At 42.8% G+C, this 22,258-nt stretch overlaps 1 protein-coding gene across 2 annotated transcripts in view; it reads right to left on the bottom strand.

Annotated features, from left to right (window-relative positions):
* Positions 1-22,258, bottom strand: part of LOC116982514 (c-Maf inducing protein) — a 235,880-nt gene that overhangs the window by 16,727 nt on the left and 196,895 nt on the right. The window contains exons 12-17 of one of the 2 annotated variants that reach the window (XM_033035765.1): positions 22,083-22,109; positions 19,497-19,545; positions 16,048-16,155; positions 12,525-12,641; positions 6,851-6,991; positions 6,182-6,229 (exon numbers count right to left, since the gene is read on the bottom strand). In XM_033035765.1, coding sequence (XP_032891656.1) covers positions 6,182-6,229; positions 6,851-6,991; positions 12,525-12,641; positions 16,048-16,155; positions 19,497-19,545; positions 22,083-22,109 — 490 coding nt within the window. Of the gene's footprint in view, positions 1-6,181; positions 6,230-6,850; positions 6,992-12,524; positions 12,642-16,029; positions 16,156-19,496; positions 19,546-22,082; positions 22,110-22,258 lie in introns of both variants that reach the window. The other variant, XM_033035764.1, reaches the window with a different exon arrangement.

Below are 22,258 nucleotides of genomic sequence, written 5' to 3'. Positions count from 1 at the left end.
GAGTAACTCAGCGGGACAGGCAGCGGTGAAGCCTCGCGATGATCGGGCCTCGGCGGTGGTGAAGCCTCGTGGCGGCGGCTATGCCTCGCGGTCGATGAGAGCATGGAGGACCAACGTGAGGGGAGAGGGGAACAACAATGGAGGACCCGGGTGGGGGAACTGTTGGGGGGGGGCGAGAACAAAAGGAGGAGCCGGCGTGCTTTGTAACTTTGTCAACGCCGTAGGTGGCTACTATCTGTACACATTGTGTGTGTATGCAAGCAAAGAATCTCGCTGTGCCTGGTCACAGGTGACAATAAAATATTCCTATTCCATCTCTGGTGAGAAGGAATGAGATGCTGCCTGGCCTGCTGAGTTACTCCAGCTTTTTGTGTCTCTCTCTCATTAGCTCAATACATCTCTCTATCCTCTCCTTAGTTTGACACCCTCTTTTAAGTTAAAGGCACATGTTACACTTGGGCCTATAAATGAACCAAATCCCGAAAGCTACTTCAAGAAGCTCAAAAAGAAAAACATGAAACTTGTTATCGCAGCGTTAATGTGATTTTTTTTCTGCACAGTAATAATTTTTTGGACATCGTACAGACGTGTTTCTAGGCCATGATCTTTCAGGGTGATGTAACATAATCCGTTCGGTACTATATGTTCCTGTTTATAAATCCAGAATCACATAATGTTCATCTTTACACTTTTATCAATTTGTCCTTGCACTTTCCAAGATTCAAAGAGCATTCTTAGAAAAAATTTGCGTCATAATTTCACCTCATTAACTTAAACTGTTCATTTCTAAAATAGAACACAATTCAGAACCGGATAACGAGGAATGTGTAGGAAGGAACTGCAGATGTTGGTTTAAACCAAAGACAGACACAAAAAGCTGGAGTAACTCAGCGGGACAGGCAGCATCTCTGGAGTGAAGGAATGGGTGACGTTTCATGTCAAGACACTTCTTCAGACAATCTGGATAACGAGGAAGACTGAAGGGAGATCAACAAATAAACTAACGTGCTCAAAAATATTGACTTCTTTGCCGACATTTCTGCTCATAAACTGAAATGGCAAAAGTTGAAAATAAGGTTTGGAAACAGAAATAAAATATTACAGTATGACTTTCTTACCTAGTTAGATACCTTTCAAAAATGAAAGTACGTTGATTGGTATTTTTTATAGGAATATATTGATCCTTATTTTTTTTTTAAATTTAAGTCTGTGAACTGGGCACTTGTTAGAGCAAATAACAGTGCAGCACAGCAACTGGCCCTTCGGCCCACAATGTCCATGCTCAATAGATGACACAATAGCATGGCGGTAGTTACTCCCTTGCAGTGCCAGAGACCCTGGTTGATCTTGACTATGGGTGCTGTCCGTACGGAGTTTGTACGTTATCCCGGTGACCGGATGGGTGTTCTCTGGGTGCTCTGGTTTCCTCCCACATTCCAAAGACGTTCAGATTTGCAAGTAAATTAGATTCTGTGAATTGTCCCCTAATGTATAAGATAGTCTTAGTACATAGGGTAGACAAAAATGCTAGAGAAACTCAGCGGGTGAGGCTCTTTCTTAAACACTTACTATACAGGGTGATCGCTGGTCAATAGACACTAGGTGCAGGAGTAGGCCATTCGGCCCTTCAAGCCAGCACCACCATTCACTGTGATCATGGCTGATCATCCACAATCAGTACCCCGTTCCACCCTTCACCCCATATCCCCTGACTCCGCTATCTTTAAGAGCTCTATTTAACTCCCACTCGAAAGCATCCATTGCCTTCTGAGGCAGAGAATTACACAGATTCACAACTCTCTGGGTGAAAAAGTTTTTCCTTATCTCTGTTCTAAATGGCCTACCCCTTATTCTTAAACTGTGGCCCTGGTTCTGGACTCCCCCAACATTGGGAACATGTTTCCTACCTCTAGCGTGTCCAATCCCTTATTAACTTTATATGTTTCAATAAGATATCCTCTCATCCTTCTAAATTTCAGTGTATACAAGCCCAGTCACTCCATTTTATCAACATATGACAGTCCCGCCATCCCGGGAATTAACCTCATGAACCTACGCTGCATTCCCTCAACAGCAACAATGTCCTTCCCCAAATTTGGAGACCAAAACTGCACACAATACTTCAGGTGTGGTCTGACTAGGGCCCTGTACAACTGCAGAAGGACCTCTTTGCTCCTATACTATACTCAGCTCCTATACCTTATGAAGGCCAACATGCCATTCGCCTGTACCTGCATGCTTACTTTAATTGACGGATGAACAAGGACCCCCTGATCTCATTGTACTTCCCCTTTTCCCAACTTGATACCATTCAGATAATAATCTGCCTTCCTGTTTTTGCCACCAAAGTGGATAACTCACATTTCTCCACATTAAACTGCATCTGCCATGCATCTGCCCACTCACCCATCCAGTCCAAGTCATCCTGCATCCTCATATCATCCTCCTCACAGTTCACACTGCCACCCAGCTTTGTGTCATCTGCAAATTTGCTAATGTTACTTTTAATCCTTTCATCTAAATCATTAATGTATATTGTAAATAGCTGCGGTCTCTGCACAGAGCCTTGCGGTACCCCACTAGTCACTGCCTGACATTCTGAAAGGGACCCGTCAATCACTACGGTCAGCACGGACTCAGTGGGATGAAGGGCCAGTTTCCACACTGTATCTGTAAAGTCTACCATGTAAACATGACGTCAGGTTAAAGTAATCTGCTCTGTCTGCATGTGGTCCACATACCTCCATTTCCTGCATATCCACGTACCTATCTAAAAGCTTCTTAAAGCCCACTATCATATCTGCCTCCACTTGGAAAAAAAGGTTCTGACTGTCTACCTTATCTATACCTCTCATAATTGTATATACGTCTATCAGGTCTCTCCAGCCTCCACACACCAGAGGAAACAATCAACATTTGTCCAACCCCTCCTTATAGCTAATATCCTCTAATCCCAGAAACATTCTGGTCAACCTCTTCTACATTCTCTCCAAAGCCTCCAAATCTTCTCTGTAATGGATAACCAGAACTGCACCCAGTACTCTAAATGTGGCAGATGATAGGACAAAGGCCGAAGATGAAAAAAAAAGTGTGAGATAAAAGGATTGAAAAGTTGCGAATTGTGAAACCAGAAGAAAGCATGCAGCTGGTGGTGGAGGGAAGAAATCTGTGCGACTCGAGGTGGGGCACAGGGGAGGGGGGCAAGCAAGGTGTGTCGAAGAGAAAGGGGAGGAGGTTTGTTAGAGGTTACCGAAAATAGGAGAATTCAATGTTCATACCATTGGGTTGTGTGCTGCAGCTGTTTCAATATTTTGAATTCACTTCAAACAGCGAAACAATTTTTCAAACGATTGTGATAACCTCGAAGAGAATGGCCCAGAGAGAAAAAGAAAAAAAAAAGTAACAGGAACCAAAGAATGATTACTGAATCCAACGTGGTGGTGAACAAAGAGAAGCAAATTCTGGCGACTCATCATGTCGTTATACTACAGTGCATGGCGCTGAATCCCAGACACAAATGATCCTCAGTCCATCTCTACTGCATAGTGAGTGCGTCAGGTCTGAAGCCAGTGAAAGGGTTTCTATTATACATCTCCTTATCCACATGTTGGTGAGAAACGTTGACTAACTACTCCCATTCCAACTACCAGGTATCCAACACCGGTTGGATGTTACAGCCGAGGCAATAAAGAGCCTGTTCCACTTTCACAACTTAATTCACGACCTCTGCCGAGTTTGCCCTTGACTCATACTCGCAGCATGGTTGTCACAAGATCGTAGGAGGTCGTAGGTAGGTCATGATGCTAGTCGTAGGCACTCGTGGCATCAAGTAGGTCGGGGCATTTTTCTAGCCTGATGAAAAATGTCCACGAGTAAAAAAGGTCATGAATTAGGTCGTGAAAGTGAGACAGGACCTTTAGTAGTCTTTCTTTACTTGAGCTCCATCCATTTTCTGTACCTGGGAACATTTGCATTTAGCTGCTCCGTGACCTCACAAGCCACATGTACCAGCTATCACAACTTCCTTCAAATGGTCCTCTTAACTGCTTGAGCAAATTGAGAAGAAACAAAGAACTGCAGATGCAGTCTTATACCAAAGATAGACATAGAGTGCTGGAGTAAGTCAGCGAGTATGGCAGCATCTCTGACGAAAAAGGATGGGTGACATTAAAGAAGGGTCCCCACCCAAAACGTCACCCATCCTTTTCTTTCAGAGATGCTGCCTGACCCACTGAGTTACACCAGCACTTTGTGTCTATCTTTGGGCAAATTCAGTCGTGCTGTTGTGTGCAACATCTTGTGATCCAACCCAAATGGAAATATTCTTTTATTTAAATAACTGAAGCTTTGATTCACCCCTTCCTACAAACGTTAAACTGTGCATTTCCTTACAATAATCCTCCTATGTACTGGAATTTTAAGAGCCAAGAATGGAGAAAAAATATCATCCAAGCACTAAACACTCCATACATTTGATTCCATTGCAATGAATGCATTTCAAATATCCTTTTTAAAACATTGACTGCATTTCCTTCAGCAGAGTATTTTGGTCAATTTACTTTTACAATCTAACTTCCGTCTGCATGGTGTCATCCAAATCTCCTGTTCGGCGTAGAAGCCTGTGCTCAATGCTGGCAGTCACAGCCGAGTCGGAGCAGATTATGCAGCCTGGTCATTTTAGAGATCTGAGTATATAATCTGCCCTGACACCTACATACACTGTAGTAAGAACACCGCACTCTCAGAGATGCTGCCTTCTCATGGAGCTATTAACCCATGCATCTGCCTTCCATCTTTCGGGTGAATATAGCAAAATTGCCTAAAAATTGGGATTATATAGTGATAAACTAATAGCATGTGGTTGGAAAACAATTTAACCAGGAATCTGGATCAAACCTCACCATTTATGGACTTCAAATGACAAGCCCTTCTATAAATCGCTCACGCAACCTCAAAACAATTGCCGCATCAGACGTGTAGGTGATGCATCATTCATTCCTTCGCATCACAATGAACTTGGGCTACACCGTCGGGGAGCATATTTTATTGGGACTCTCGGGCGCACATGGTCCTTCAAACACAGAACCACCTGGGGGTCTACAAGGGAGTTACAATGGTAAAATACATAAGAGTTGCCCTTGCACCCATCATCACAATAAGAAGCCAACACTACTTTCAGAGGGTGGTGGGCATACGGAAATAGCTACCAGAGGAGGTTGTCAAGGCAGGCGCTCCAACAGCATTTACCAGACATTTGGACAGGTACATGGATAGGGAAGGTTTAGAGGGGCACAAAATGCTTTTTCACCGTCTGAAGGGTTTCGACCCAAAACGTCACCTATTCCTTTCCTCCAGAGTTTCTGCCTGATCCACTCCAGTCTATCTTTGGTGTAAACCTGCATCCGCACTTCCTCCCTACACAAGGTTGAGAGGGATATGGGCCAAATTGGAAGAGTATGGATGGAGTATCGTGGCTGGTATGGAAAAGTAGGGCCAAAGGGTCTGTTTCTATGCTGTATGACTTTGATTTCCTTTGATTTCCAGTCCATCTCCCGTGCCCCAAATCTGTGCTCCCCAGATGTGTTGCTTCCTCCATAACATTGCTACCATTTCCCTGCTTCCACATCTGGATAAAAACCCGCTATTCATCCCCCTGCCAAATTATGCTGGATTGATCACCCTGGCTCCAACAGATAAAGACGGAGGCAACACTTCCCCTGCAATGGAAGTGGCTGTGATCTCCCAATAATCCATCCATCTCCAATAAAGAACACCTCTCCTCAAGTGAGGATGGCTTCAGGGATCACACTGTTGGGATTGTTTTGAAGTACAGTAAATTTCCCAGCCAGGCATGTAATGGAAGCGTTTGACTCTAATGGGATCACTTTAACCTGGATGGAAGGCAGACGCAACATGGTGTCAAATCCAGTCTCACCAATTCACGTCAGATGATTTATCAGGTTTAGGTTATTATTGTCAAGTGTACCAAGATACCATGAAACATTTTGTGCAAAGGGATCTCCAAGATCCTTGCTTTCAAATAAGATTAGTGCTGAAACTGGCAAACTGCATCAATTCTAATCTAGAAACTACCAAAGCAGAATAGGCGGCTTTTGATTGTACATTACCGCCAACAAGAAGAATCATAAGTAGAAAAATATTAATTTAAATCCCAACTCACGGTGGATTTTGATGGCAGTGTTAGTCGCGTGGGTCCTCCCTTCCTCTGCTGCAACAAAAGATAGGAATTTCACGTGAATGAAGCCCTGTAATCCATCACTTAAAATATTGTCTGTGGTCCACTATTAATCTCCTCCCACTTCTCTCCCTTACCAATTACAGAATATAACTCGTGCCACTTGATATGGGAATGTGAAATCCTATACTTGCTTGAAGTTGAGGCTAAATCTGGAGGGTATTAAACAATTAAAAACATCACTATTACTGCCAATGAGTTGAATCATCGCATCGGTTGTACGGGTGTCACGTACAGAGTTAGGTTTTGCTGGTTGATGCCCAACCCACTGATGTTAAAACAAATGTGTCAGTATATCATTTCCACTTGCACACCAGGTGCCCTTCTGGACTTTCCACCAGTAATTGAATACACAATTACAGACAGTGCAGCTCCTCGGAAAGGCTTCAAGAGGGAATTGCATACCTCCGCAAATAGAGTTTGGGAAGTCAAGGGCATTTTATTTTACACTTCTATGCTGCAAGAACGCTAAGCAGCAGGCAGAGGAATAATTTATCAGCTAATATCTCAGGATGCAATTGATATAGAGGATAGGAAAAATGAGAGATTACCGCGTAAAAATAAGAGTGAAGTAGTAATCTGTCAAAAACCTACCAGCTCTTTCAACTCCCTTTGTCTATCACATAGCTGCTCGTACATTTTCTTCCCGACATCTGTGCTTTCCAATGTGGAAATGATTTGAAGCTGTGTGTCACTGTTGTCTATGATGTTGTATTCAAGCATCAAACACAAGATCTAGAATTCAAAGAAACCAAGATTTTGTTTAAAAGTCAAACATCTTATTGACCACCAGACATTTGTGGTCCACTGATCCTCCAAATGTGCAATGACTTTGTGACTGAGGGTGTCCATTTTGGCTCGGTGAGTAGCACACTTGAGTGAGGCAGCAGGTTATGAATTCAAGCCCCACACTAGAGACCAAAGCATGGAATCCAATCCAGGCTGAGAGAGTGCTGCTTCTTCAGAGGTGCCACCCTACTGCTGAGGTGTTAACCTGAAGAGGGGAAGTAATAAATTGATGGAGCAAAGCTATACCACCAAAAAGCCCCCGCACCTTTCAACACAAGTACTGCTCCTTCTCACTCCACACAATACAAACTCTTTCAGTGCGTTGAGGTAATATTTCAGTGGTGGTTTTACGGACCACTGCTAAGGCTGCCTACGACCTTGTACTAACGGACAGAGATTACATTGGCTCATAGGAGGCCAATCTACTTAATCAATCTACTCAATGTCTGTTATCAGTAGATACCATGCCAACTAACTTGGTGGTCATTGAACTTTGAATCCAGATCAAGCACAAGAAATGAACACCGACTGTTATGAAATTTAACCCTGGGTTTATACTTAACATGGGTGAAGTGATGTTATCTTTCATTCTATTCTTGGCAGTAAACTGGTTAGATTATATGAACACCTGCCTTTTTAAATCACCAGTGGCTTATACATTAATTGATTACCTATTACTGTTTTCAGAGGAAGTTTAATGTTGGGAGGTTACACCATGCCAGAAATATATTATTCTCAGGAAAAACACAAAATACCAGAGTAACTCAATGGGTCAATATATCAATATCAGTTTTATTTGTCACTTGCACATAAAGTGCAAGTGAAATGAATTTGCCGCAATGGGTCAGGCAGCATCCCTGGAGAACATGGATAATGTTTTGGGTCAGGATCCTGCTTCAGACTCAATAGGTGATGTTTTGGGTTGGGTCACAGCCTGAGGGAGGGTCCTGAGCCAAAGCGTCACCTATCGACTCTGAGGAAGGGTCCTGACTGGAAACGTCACCTATCCATGTTCTCCAGGAATGCTGCCTGACCCGCTGAGTTACATCTAACATTCTGTGACTTTCCTTGGTGAACTAGCTTCTGCAGTTCCTTGTTTTTGTATTCATCTAAGGTGGGACTGCCTTCCTCCTGAATCACAAAGGCTAATTGGTGTTAAGTGAATCGAGTCAAAGGCCAATTAGAAAGTCATGTAAATTAAGGTAAGCAACGTTTAGTTGAACATACACTTCAAAGTATTTGGAAAGCACCTTCAATGCAGGAAGGCTATCGAAGGCACAGCACTGAAGATATATTTGGACCAATGTTCAGAAGATTGGTTGAAGAAGTAGGCTTTAAGAGAATCTTAATGGAAAGAAGTAGAGAGGGTTAAGGTGCCCATTTCACACCCGAGGGACCAGCTGCTAAAGCCATGACATTAAAATTTGGGGAATATTCAGGAGGCCAAAGATACAGGGATGTAATTATCTGAGTGTATTGAAGGACTAGAGGAGATTATGGAATCAAGGAGTGCTGAGACGCTGGAATGATTTCAAAAACAATGATGAAAGCATAAAATAGAGCCTTTGGCCAGAGTCAATAATGATGGTTGAAGAGTTTGTGGTGAGTTTTAGTCTGCAGACGTTGCAAGGTGAGACAGTCAGGAGGGCCTAAAAATAGTCACGTCTAGAGATAAATAAATAAGATGTTGATTTTAGCAGCAGAGGCTAGGGTAAGAATGGAATCAGGCAATATAATGATTGGGAACAAGAAGACGGTGATCGTGTAGATGCATTGGGAGAAAGTTACAAAAAGCTGGAGTAACTCAGCGGGATAGGCAGCTTCTTTGGAGAGAAGGAATGGGTGTCGTTTCGGGTCAGACCCTTCTTCAGAAAGCTCATCTCAGGGTCATGATGTAACCATGGGCTTGTGAATTGTCGGGGAGAAGGATGGAATCAGTAGCTCGGAAACAAACTCTGAAGCTGATCCAAGAGAATGGCTTAGAGTCTTCCTGATATTCATATGGAGGAAATCTCTGCCGGCAGAGTGGAGCACCTACTAGAAATGCTGCCTTTACAGCACCACAGTCCCAGGTTCGATCCTGACCTCGGGTGCTGTCCGTGTGGAGTTTGCATGTTCTCCCTATGACCGCGTGGGTTTCCGCTGGGTGCTCTGGTTTTCGCCCACACCCCAAAGACTCGCGGGTTTGTTGGTTAATTGGCCTCTGTAAAAAAATATCTCTTAATGTATTTTTGTGAGAAAGTGTGACTATACAGAAGTAGTGTGAATGGGTGGACTCGGAGGACCAAAGGGCCTGTTTCTATGCTGTATCTCTAAACATATCAGAAACCAGAGTGAAATGTGTGGGGTTTTCACATTAGTTTTAAATATAATTCACCCATGTAAAAAGATGCCTGAGAATGGACAGGGATAATGAAGTAGAAATAAAAGGCAAGTCTTGAATGGAAAATGCTCATGGTTGTGCCAACTTTATTCTAAAGTGGACATGCGCAGAAGATACAATAGTGTGTCACTATCTTCTCCAGCTGTGGTTCCTTGGGGAGAATTTTTGTCTCAAAGTCAGATGTTAGCAGGCCCAATCCCCAGGTCAGAGGTATAAGCAATAACAAAGGAGCAATCTTTCAAACTAGAAACACGGGTCTCTGGGGCTAAAAGTGCTGTAAGGCAGCAACTCTACCACTGCACCACCGTGCCGCCCTAATCATAGATCAGCCATGATTGAATAGCAGAGTAGACTTGATGGGTTGAATGGCCTAATTCTGCTCCTATCACTTATGAACTTATGATGATGGGCATAAACAAAATCATGACCATCTTGAGGAAGAGCAAAGGAGCTGTCACAATATTCCTGGGCAATATTAATCAGTCAAACAGTATCACAAATGAAACATTATCTATACATTGCTGTGTGGATGCACTAGCTGGACGTAGATCGATAGCCAAGTATCTTACATTTCAATAGTGACAACATTTGCTATAAATTGTTGGGATATCCTGAAATCATTGGATACTTTATGAGTACAAAGTTTTTCTCGTTTTAACCTAGTGTGCTGCAGTTTTTTTGTTTAATATAATAAATTAAAACACACTAAGGTAGACAAAAATGCTGGAGAAACTCAACGGGTGAGGTAGCATATATGGAGCGAATAAATAGGTGAATAAATAGGTCCAGACCCTTCTTCAGACTAATGGGGGGGGGAAGAAGAAAGGAAGAGGCGGAGACAGTAGGCTGTGGGAGAGCTGGGACTGCCTGAACTTGGAGAAGTCAATGTTCATACGGCTGGGGTGTAAACTGCCCAAGCAAAATATGAGGTGCTGCTTCTCCAATTTGTGGTGGACTCTGGCCATGGAGGAGGCCCAGGACAGAAAGGTCGGATTCGGAATGGGTGGGGGAGTTGAAGTGCTGAGCCACCGGGAGATCAGGTTGGTTAGTGCGAACCGAGCGGAGGTGTTGGGGGAAACGATCACCAAGCCTACCCTTGGTCTCACCGATGTAGAGCAGATGACACCTAGAGCAGCGGATGCAATAGATGAGGTTGGAGGAGGTGCAGGTGAACCTCTGCCACACCTGGAAAGACTGCTTGGGTCCTTGGATGGAGTCAAGGTGGGAGGTAAAGCGTCAACTGTAGCATTTCCTGCGGTTGCAAGGGGAAAGTACCAGGGGAGGGGGTGGTTTGGCTGGGAAGGGACAAATTGACCAGGGAGTTATGGAGGGAGCAGTCTCTGCGGAAAGCCGAAAGAGGTGGAGATGGGAAGATGTGGCCAGCGGTGGGATCCCGTTGGAGGTGGTGAAAATGTCGGAGGATTATCTGTCGTACGTGACGGCTGGTGGGGTGGAAGGTGAGGACAAGGGGGACTCTGTCCTTGTTACGAGTGAGGGGATGGGGAGTGAGAGCGGAGCTACGGGATATAGAGGAGACCCTGGTGAGAGCCTCATCTATAGTCGAAGAGGGGAACCCCCGTTCCCTAAAGACGAAAAGAGGAAACACACTGGTCTATTATAACAGGGTAAGCTGCCACTGTAAGATTTAATATACCAAACTTATATTTCACTCAAATGCTGTCATCCATGGTGTATGATTTTAATAATGCAGAAAGACCTTTTTGAAATTGGGATTTGATAGTGTCCAATTATAATGTGAGTCCCTCCTAATATCAGTTACATCCTCAATTTTCTTCTTCAGTTTGAATTTCTAATACATTTTCTTGGAACATGAGCTCAAGACCACCAAGTTCATTTCTTATACGAGTAAGCAAATGATCTTTTTAAATAGGCTTTTACAATGTTTAGTACTGCAAACAAAACAAACTATTGGCAATAAAACTATTGCTATGATTCAATGTCTACAGCCAGCTGGTTCTCTCATATAATTTATGAATTTCATTAGAAACCAGCAGCTAAATTATAGCACCTTGATCGCCTGCCAGCGACTAGTTATAACGTACTTAATGTTGACATTGGGGTATATGACTGACCTGACCTGGTTTTCGAATTCATAGTTGTTGAGCCGTAATAAAATAAAAATTAGTGCCCGATCTGCAAGAATATTCTGCTTTTTTTTTTTTATCCCTCTGACTATTTGCAGCTTCAAATATGGCTTTAATAATCTGCTCACCACAAGAATTCCAAAAAGCACGGCAACAAAATGTAAGATGCAATAAATAAGCACATTTTTAACAAACAGCTCTCTCCCAATGGGAGATAAAACCCTGCTGCTCCATTATTGAGTTTTCAAAATGTTTTACGTAAAATACTTTGCAGCAGTTTTCCACAATGGCAAGTCTCCTCATCACTTAAAAATAGGTAAGGCAGAGGAATAATTATTACAGTAATTACAGATCGTGAAGCTTGCAGACATTTTGATCCTATTTTAATCCATCCAGCTTGCAAGTCAGGCAATAATAAAATACTCTGCATTTCCCCAACATAAGAAAGCACAAGAACTTAACCTAGAGATTCACACTTAAATATGTAAATCTGAAACGGAATGAATCCTGTTTAACGTCTGAAACAAACATCTTGTAGTTTGTCTCTTTTTGCAATTTGCAAAAATATCACTGGCCCATAAATTAGTTACAAATGGATCTAAGAATATATGGAAGACAGAGAGACACAAAATGCTGGAGTAACTCAGCAGGACAGGCAGCTTCTCTAGAGAGAACGTTTGGGATCGAGACTCTTCTTCAGACCATGTTATGACAAAAATCTTGAGGAAAATTAAAACATTAAAATGAAATGAAACAAGCCTAGCTAGTAAGTACACCCCTGATTGACTTCAAATTATATTTGTTGTAAACTTTTAAAATCAGGAATGAACAATATACCCCTTTTTCTAGCTGGCGTATGAATATGCATAGAGACACAATTATTGTCTACAGCTAGCTGCAAACAAAAATATATAAATACAAGATGCATTTGAGGGAGCTAGCAGATGACACTGTTCATGACGAATAGATTGTTTTAATGTCTGAGACTTACCTCTACCATTGTTTGATTTCCTCTCAAAGCCAGCAGCATGCAAGGCCCCAGCTTGTTCTCAGCCAGAGATAACAGGAACTTCTTTGTTTTGTAACAGGAACCCATTAAGATGTGAACCTGAGAAAACAATACACCACTGCACTTGTAAGACATGCAATGCATTACAACAAACACACACACAGACACACACACACACATTCTTATTCTCATGGGACAGAGTGTCGGACAGGCTGGTTGCAGAATTGCACGTTCTGCTGCATTTAGAACACATTTTCCAGCAGGGAGAAATGATAGCACAATTCTTCCTGCCCTCAACCACCACCCACGCGTAGAAGGAGAAATATAACCAAGAGAGGCGTAAAATGGAGCTTTAAATATTGACATTAACTCTAGCAATGGCAGCCACCCTACAACTGGGAAATGGAATGTGGCATCGCGGAGCCGAAATAAGGAAGCAAATTATTTACTGAAAACATGCAGTTTGATTTTTGTGTTCTAGTTGACTAAATAAATCCAATTACAATACGCAAACTTCCCTGTCACCATCTACAGATGAACACATTTGGTTGGAAAGGAGATCAGTGCAACTTGCCCCCAGCTAAAAAGGACAATGTTCAAGTCCAACAGCTTTAAGAAAAGGAAGGAGATGCTGTTATGCAGCAATGTCCACCCCTTCTCTGCACCTGGCACGTCAAGAATATTCCCACATGTCAGTCTCGCTGAATTCTGCCGGAGATATATCCTGGACTCAATAAGGTTCAACTTAAGTTCACTGGTGAAAGACAATGTGGAAGGAGAACTGAAATTTCCCTGTTACAACCAACACAATGGCCCCCATTATTCACCACCACAGATCCCGCCAACTCTTGTTTATAAACTGGATACACATTTGAGTTTGTCACAGATTGTCCGCTAATGTCTTCTGAAGGTAATGATACAATCTTGAGCGGATGACGTAATTGGAACTCTTACCCAAGTGGAATGTGCTCAGGACAATAGAAAATATATTAATTACAGATCACCTCTTTTCATTATCCTTATTCTGATGTTGAGGCTTAATTTGTGTAATTTGTGTAAATGGGATCTCAACCTGCTGGCAGCTTACTGCCCCATTATGCTCGCACTCCTATTTCTCAACGTGGCTTCACCCTTTAGAAACATAGAAAATAGGTGCAGGAGTAGGCCATTCGCCCCCTCGATCCAGCACCGCCATTCAATATGATCATGGCTGATCATCCAAAATCAGTACCCTGTTCCTGCTTTCTCCCCATATGCCTTGATTCCCTTCGCCCTAAGAGCTATATCTAACTCTCTCTTGAAAACATACAGTGAATCGGCCTCCACTGCATTCTGTGGCAGAGATTTCCACAACCTAATGTACAAATTTGTTTTAGGATGTACATGGGATCTAGTTTCCCACCAGCAGAGTTTTGAACAATTTTGCACAGTGGTGTTAGACCTTCTGCTTCACGGTGCCAGAGACCGGCTTCAACTCTGACCCTAAGTGTTGTCTGTGAGGACTTTGCACGTTCACTCTGTGGTTAGTCAATAGTCTTTTATTTGTCACATACACAACTGCACAGTGAAATTCAGTTTGTATATAGTACACGTTATGTGGTCACTGTAAAATGCCACCAGTGTGCAGGTGAATGGTAGAAACGGGCAGAATGTGAGGAGAAGGTGAGAATTAAAAAAAAGTTTACTGTAAGATAAATGGTTGGCTGATAGTTGGCACAGATGCAAAAGGCCAAAGGGCCCATTTCAGTGGCATTTCTCTTTATTACTCCATGAAAATCTATTACTTGTTTTGTAGGGACCTGCAGACCTTTTCACAAACAAACCAAATTTCTCTCTCTCTCCAGTTAGCCCCCCTTCACTCCAATCCCACCCTCTGCCCCATTGAATCTTTGACAAGCTATCATACCAGCCTGTAGTTCGCAAGCAATTCCAGGTGCAAAGATAATAGTTTAGACCACCCCTTCCAAATAACTAACATCTTCAATGAATGTGCTAGAATCCAGCTTTGCAAACCGTAGTTCATCCAGAATGTGAATCAGTCAAACTTCAAGGATGGAGGAGGAACAGGATCATGGGGAAAACGATGACTCGGTCAACTCTTTCAAGAAACGACACTGGTATGAAGGGCCAAAATGGCCTCCTACAGTGTTATTCAATTCTGAATCAACTGAACCTTTGCAAGTCAGCAGGTTCGTTTTTCAAAACCCATCAGCTTTCAGTGGCAATATATGGTAAAATGATTCTAGAATAGAGCTCAGGTGAACTTCCTGGCTTTCCTATATAAATGGTGGAGAAAATCAATGCTTTCTTTTATGTTCCTCAAAGGAAGTGCTGTGATCATAGACTGAATGTCGCTCCTATCAATCCTCAATTATGCAGCTGCATTTCACGTAACAGGATTTTTTTTTAGCATTTCTACAGTAGAACAACATAGAACATAAAACAGTACAGCACAGGAACAGACCCTTCAGCCCACAATGTCTGTGCCGAACATGACACCAAGACCAACTCTTATCTACCTGCACATAATCCAAGTCCCTCCATTCCCTGCATATCCATGTGTCCATCTAAAATCTTCTCAAATGCCACTAACATATCTATCTTATCTCTCTCAACCACCACCTCCAGCTGCACGTTCCAGGCACCCACCACCATCTATGTAAAAAAACCTGCCTTGCACATCTCCCTAAAGAAGAATCCTGACCTGAAAGTCGATTGCCCATGTTCTCTAGGGATGCTGCCTGACCCAGTGAGTTACTCGAGCACTTTAAGCCTTTTTTGGTAACCCAGCATCTGCAGTTACTTTAATCTTTGTCCCTCTCACCTTAAAGCTATGCCCACTCATATTTGATATTTCCATCCTGGGAAAAAGGCTCTGACTCACTACCCTATCTATGCCTGTCTTCATTTTATATACTTCTGTCAGGTATCCCCGCAGCCTCTGACATTCCAGGGAATAAAACCCAAGTCTGTCCATAGGACTGATTTTATTAGAATGGGATTGTTAAAAGCACAATTATTAGGGTGGCACAGTTGCGCAGTGGTAGATCTGCTGCCATTGACCCGGGTTCAATCCTGACTAAGGGTGCTGCCTGTGCAGACTTTGTACATCCTCTCCCCGTGAAAGTGTGGGTTTTCTCCGGGCGCTCTGGTTTCCATCTACATCCCAAAGACGTGCAGGTTTGTAGGTTAAATGGCCTCTGTAAATTGCACCTAGTGTACAGGATGCAAAACTGGGAATAACTGGCGCGAACGTGTGTTCGTTGGTCGGCGTGGACACGGTGGGCTGAAGGGCCTGTTTCCACGCTGTATCCCTAAACAAAACTGAAAAGTAAACCAAAAGATTTGTGTAAAAAGTTTATTTCCCTTCAGGGCACCGGCAATTGGGATAATATGCTGCACATAATAGCATGTAAATAAGTGCAATTCTAGCAATACAATGCTGTCTGATTATTGTTCATAGTGTAAGCAGAAGGTATTAACTCACGTTATTGCAAACACGTACCATACTGGCAAAAAGCTCTCCATCGTCATCACAGGCTACACCTCCCGGACTGTAGAGCTGGAACCAACCATCCTTGCCAGCCCGAACACTCAGCAAACAGGAATGGACCTGTCACAATACAATTCATCTCTTTGAGTATCTGGTGTGTCAATGATCCACATTAACCTGGCACAGGGGTGACTTTCATTATCCAGGTGGTTTATCTTTCACGATCAGGTCAATTTAAGACTAGCACAATCAAGATCCTGACATTTGTATGCACAGGGTGCGACTTAAAATGCAACTTGACAATAAATGAATGACGTTTGTAAAATGTAAATTACATCTTAAATGATGAATAAGATGAAATAATCATGTTAGGACAAACAGCAAATAATAATCATGTACATACAGACACTCCCGACTTACGCAAAGGTTACGTTCCGTAAATTATGTAAGTCAGATTGTAAGCAAGTCGGAATCACCTTAAAATGTGGTAGAAGCAAAGAACTGCAGATGCAGGTTAATACACAAAACGACACAAAGTGCGGGAGTAACTCAGCAGGTCATGCAGCATCTCTGGTGAATATAGATAGGTGAAGTTTTGGGACGGGACACTTCTTCAGAGTGACTCAATCCGCTGAGTTATTCTACAACTTTGTGTCGTTTCACCTTAAAGCTAGGTGCCAATGACACTGGTGGACACCAGCGAGCCCTTCTTCAACAGCTTCAGCACGGTTCAGTTGAGGCGGTTGTTGTCGGTGCGGCTCACGTTGTAGCCCCTGGTCGACAACGTTTCCTTCAGGCTGTCGCCACAGACAGGACACACTCAGTCACTGTGGGACTCCGCTGCCCTCTCACCAGTTGCCATTCCACCCTGTCAGCCATCTCTTTGTCCACTCCGCTGCTCCCCCCTCCTCCTCTTCTTTCTCCCCCGCAGTCGACGCCATCTTCCACAAGGTGGAGGGGGGAGCATGAGGAGGAGGCAGAGGTGGAGGGGGAAGGGGACAAAGCGATGGCTGACGGGAAAATGCGGCAGCTGGTGAGAAGGGAGGGGGACCCACGGTGCCCGAGCATGTCCTGTCGGTGGTGGTGGCCTGAAGAAAGCGCTGGTGCGGTAGCTGTTGCGGCAGCTGGTGAAGAAGGTGTCGCTGGTGTCCCTTGTGGAAGATGTCAGCGATGTGACCGGGAGTCGCTCTCCACCACCTCCCTCGTTCTCACTGCCTTCCCAGTGTCACTGGCATAGCAGCGAGCCCGAGCGATGCTTTTATCACTGGTGGACGGAGACCCCTCTCCATCCCCGTGATGCAATAGCACAGGTCGTTCAGGAAACGGGACCACCTATTGTGAATTGTTTATGTACGTGTGAGTTTACATAACTCACCTATCACACAAGTCAGGGAGTGCCTGTATTTATGCGTTTTGGATATAAATAAAAATTGCACAATCTCTTTAGATTTGGTTAATGAAATGTCTTAACCCAGATGTCTGGTTTGTGTGTTGGCTCCTACTCTGGTCTCACAATCCATTTTTATTTTTAGTCAAGTCAAGTCAAGTTTATTTGTCACATACACATACGAGATGTGCAGTGAAATGAAAGTGGCAATGCTCGCGGACTTTTGTGCAAAAGACAATCAACCAAACAACCAAATAAACTATAAACACAATCATAACACACATATTCTTTTACATAATAAATAATGGAAGGAAAAACGTTCAGTAGAGTTAGTCCCTGGTGAGATAGGCGTTTACAGTCCGAATGGCCTCTGGGAAGAAACTCCTTCTCAACCTCTCCGTTCTCACCGCATGGCAACGGAGGCGTTTGCCTGACCGTAGCAGCTGGAACAGTCCGTTGCAGGGGTGGAAGGGGTCTCTCATGATATTGTTGGCTCTGGAGTTGCACCTCCTGATGTATAGTTCCTGCAGGGGGGCAAGTGAAGTTCCCATAGTGCGTTCGGCCAAACGCACTACTCTCTGCAGAGCCTTCTTGTCCTTGGCAGAGCAATTCCCAAACCAGATGGTAATGTTCCCGGACAAGATGCTTTCCACCGCCGCTGCGTAGAAGCACTGGAGGATCCTCGGAGACACTCTGAATTTCCTCAATTGCCTGAGGTGGTAAAGGCGCTGCCTTGCCTTACTCACGAGTGCTGAGGCATGTGATGCCCATGTCATATCCTCGGAGATGTGGACTCCCAGATATTTAAAACAGTTCACCCTATCCACAGGATCCCCATTTATCCTCAATGGAGTGTACGTCCTCGGCTGATGTGCCCTCCTAAAGTCCATGATCAGCTCCTTCGTTTTTTTGATGTTCAAGAGGAGGCTGTTTTCCTGGCACCAGAGTGCTTGACCAGCCACCTCCTCCCGGTAGGCGAACATAACTTTGATTACATTTTTCCCAATTGGTATTATCAACTGGGCAGCAATTGTTATGCTCTTCGCTAATCTAAGCACAATGTGGCCTTCCCTCACGTATAAACGCACCCAGTAAACAGGCAGCACAAGACGTTGATGATGGGAGAAAGAGGGAGTTGGAGCAAGCCGTTTGTTATCCGGCTCTGGCAGAAACCTGGCATGGAATGGGGATTGGAGTTTACTTTGGGACAGATCTGCCAATGTTATATATGGAGAAACACAAATTCAGCACTATGAAACCAGTTATATAAATCTACTCAGTCTGAAAACAGCAGTAACCTTAAAAGGCCAAACACTGGAGAAGAGTTTACGTCACAATAAAGACCGATCACCACGGACATGTTTGATATTTAGTTTTATTTTAGTTTTGTGTTTTCATTGTGATTCCTATCTGGATGACTGACAATTCCCGTAGTGAAGCTGATCCCAAGTAATTTATGTGTAGGAAGGAACTGCAAATGATGGGTTAAACCGAAGATAGACACAAAAAGCTGGAGTAAATCAGTGGGACAGGCAGCGTCTCTGGAGAGAAGGAATGGGTGACGTTTCGGGTCTGAAGAAGGGTCCCGACCCTTTTGTGTCTATCTTCAATTGAAACCAGCATCTGCAGTTCCTTCCAACACGTTGTATCCTCCGATCTGCCTCTCACTACCAGATATTGAACAGCAGAGAGATTTTTAGTTCACAGAATGTTTACATCTATTGTTCATCTCTAATTCGCCTTGAACTGAGCCCTCGCCTGCCATTTTGGTGGGCAATTAACCCACTGGAGTCACATATAGATCAGACAGGGTGAGAGTGCCAGACGAACATCAGTTGAAGCAGATTTAAATGCTGAATATTTTCAGCATCTATTTCACTGGGGACTATTATTTCAGAGGCAGCATGAATCATTCTTATCCCTTACTCATGCCATGGAATATCAATGCGTTTACATTTGTAGACTTTTTACAATAACTGGCTAGAGTAAATGCAAACATTCATTTGCTAAAATTGCTCTTTGTTTATCCAAAGCCAAAGAATATTTGACAAGCCGAATTGCAGATCTTACTCACTTCTTGTCTGGGGTCTTCTGCAAATCTCTGAATGACATACTTTAATTCTCTGAGGGAAAAGTACAAAGGTAATTGTTAAATAATAGTAGTACGGTGTCTTAACAAGAAATAGGTAGCATATGAATGAGAGATAGGATATCATCTTAAATTGGAACAATTTTATTTCCAATGCTTGTCCTAAAGAACATGAAATGAGGAAGTGTCGCCAACCAGATTGCAGGACATTCAACCAGGAATGTGGATCAGGACTTGATTAAACATTTTTGCAATTAAAAGGCTTAATTGCTTCAAGTTCATCTGACTGACATCCAAATAAAGGCAATTCAAACCATTTCAAGGGAGAAAATCAAATCCATCAGAAAAATGGCCTCAATTTCTATGAAAAACATTGTTTTCTGTTTGGTTAATACAAATCCTTCATGGTAGTTGTACATTTATCTACTCAGGTAAACACTTAGCAGATACCAAACATAACTCAAATAATAACCGCGAGACAGCGCATTTATGATGAGTTTTCATCAAAATATTTTCAGCTAATGCAGAGAGTGATTGGCATGTTTCATTATTGCATCAAATTGCATTATTTTACTGTTTCAAAGCAGCCTCTCATATGCTTTTGAACTGATCATAAAATACGATCAAAGTAAATTTTTTTGAAAGACACAAAATGCTGGAGTAATTCAGCGGGTTAGACATCTCAGGATAGGTGAAGTTTCAAGTCGGGACCCATCTTCAGTCAGAAGAAGGGTCCAGACCCAAAACGTCACCTATCCATGTTCTGCAAGATGCTGCCTGACCTGCTGAGTTACTCCAGCTCTTTGTGTCTTTTTTTTGAAAAACAGCATCTGCAATTCCTCATTTCCACTTAATAATTAATATATTTAATTACTGTATATCTATTTAGATATAAGCTATTTTGATATGCTATTTTGATGTAAGCTACTTTGATATACCTTCTCTGACATAGTAACTAGAAAAGAATAGCAGTGCCCAATAGCAGTTTGGAACTGTTATGTTAGAAAATGTCATATTAGTTCACAAACCAATAGGGCTGAACTTATGACAGGTTTATTGAAAACTACCTGTTACTAATAACCGGGCTTTAAATAATCATCCGAATTGCAAATACTGTACAAGTGACTGCAGTACAATGTGCATATGCCATGTGAAAACTCTGTCAGTGGAGTGGCTGTGAATTTATTTTAGTGCAGCACAACCTCACAAGCTGCAAGATATCATTTTTAATACAACTGTAATCAAACATCCAAATTATTTTATTTTGAGATAATTCAACTTTAATGTTAAGATACATGGATGGTGGCAACCAATCATTAAAAAAATGACTAGGAAGGAACTGCAGAAGCTGGTTTATACTGACGATAGACACAAATTGCTGGAATAACTCAGCAGGACAGGCAGCATCTCTGGAGAGAAGGAATGGGTGACATTTTGGGCCGAGATCCTTGTGTCTGAAGAGGGGCCTCGACCCAAAATGTCACCCATTCCTTCTCGTTCAGAGATGCTGCCTGTCCTACTGAGTTACACCAGCATTATGTGTCTATCTTCGTTAAAAAAATTAATAAGAAAGAAGCTGATCTATCTTTTAGAATCAAGGAATTGCAGATGCTGATTTGCCAAGGAAAAACACAAAATGCTGGAGTAACTCCACAGGTCAGCCAGCATCCCAGGAGAACATGGATAGGTGATGCTTCGAGTTGGGACCCGTCTTTCGACACCATGGAAGCGGCAGTGCGGGGCTGGGGAACAATAAGGTTGAAGGCTGTGGAGGGACAGATCGCCAGAGGTGGGAGATGTTGGCCTGGTGTTCGTCTGGGGAGTCATGATCAAGGGATAGGTATAAGGACGGGTCCGAGAGGTGGCGCCTGGCCTCATCACAGTGGGGGTCAGCCTGCCAGACTACAATGGCACCTCCCTGGTCACCTGGTGACAATGTTGGGATTATTGCTGAGTGATCAGGCTGTGTGTTCAGAAGGGGTGAGATTAGAGTAAGTAAGAGGAGTAGAGAAGTCAAGATGGTTGACAGTTGGAATCTATATTTTGCTATTTTATTCAGGAATAAGGTGGTTCCAAAGAGTTAGTTTTAAATGCATAGGAAGGATCTGCAGATGCTGGTTTAAACCGAAGAGAGACATCAAATGCTGGAGTAACTCAGCTGGATAGGCAGCATCTCTGGAGAGAAATGGGTGATGTTTCGGGCCGAGACCTTTCTTCAGATTAGTTTCAAATGCTAGTTGACCTGGATTTGGCTGTACCTATTACATTGTACATCTTGGTCTGATCTCTTCCCAACAGTTTAGTAAACTTTCTCAAAAAACTTTAAAAGAAAAGCTTTCTCAGATGAACATTGAAGGAGTGAGAGAAGTCTCAGTAAATGTTTTTTTTTGCCTGCATTATAAGGAATACAGTGTAAAAAAACAACCGCTTTCAATATATTTTTTACATTCACTGGATTTATTGTTGCAAGCAAAGTCAATAAAACACAGATGAGAAATTAAAATTGAACCATAAATCTTTGACAACAATATCAATACAAACAAGGTAAAAGATATCAAGTACATTACTTACTTTGTGAACTTAACATGTGCGAGGGCCCTGTTGACAAAATGCACAGATATTTTATAGTCTGTTCTTAGTACAAAAGGTATGAAATTTATTGGTTAATTAAAAATTGATTTTATACATTTCCACAAACAATTCATAAGTTCCAATATCGGTGTGTGAATACATTGAAAACTATAGTA

Source organism: Amblyraja radiata, chromosome 17 (genome assembly GCF_010909765.2).
Source record: "Amblyraja radiata isolate CabotCenter1 chromosome 17, sAmbRad1.1.pri, whole genome shotgun sequence".
Classification (NCBI taxonomy): domain Eukaryota; kingdom Metazoa; phylum Chordata; class Chondrichthyes; order Rajiformes; family Rajidae; genus Amblyraja; species Amblyraja radiata.
This window is presented reverse-complemented; position numbering and strand designations above follow the sequence as displayed.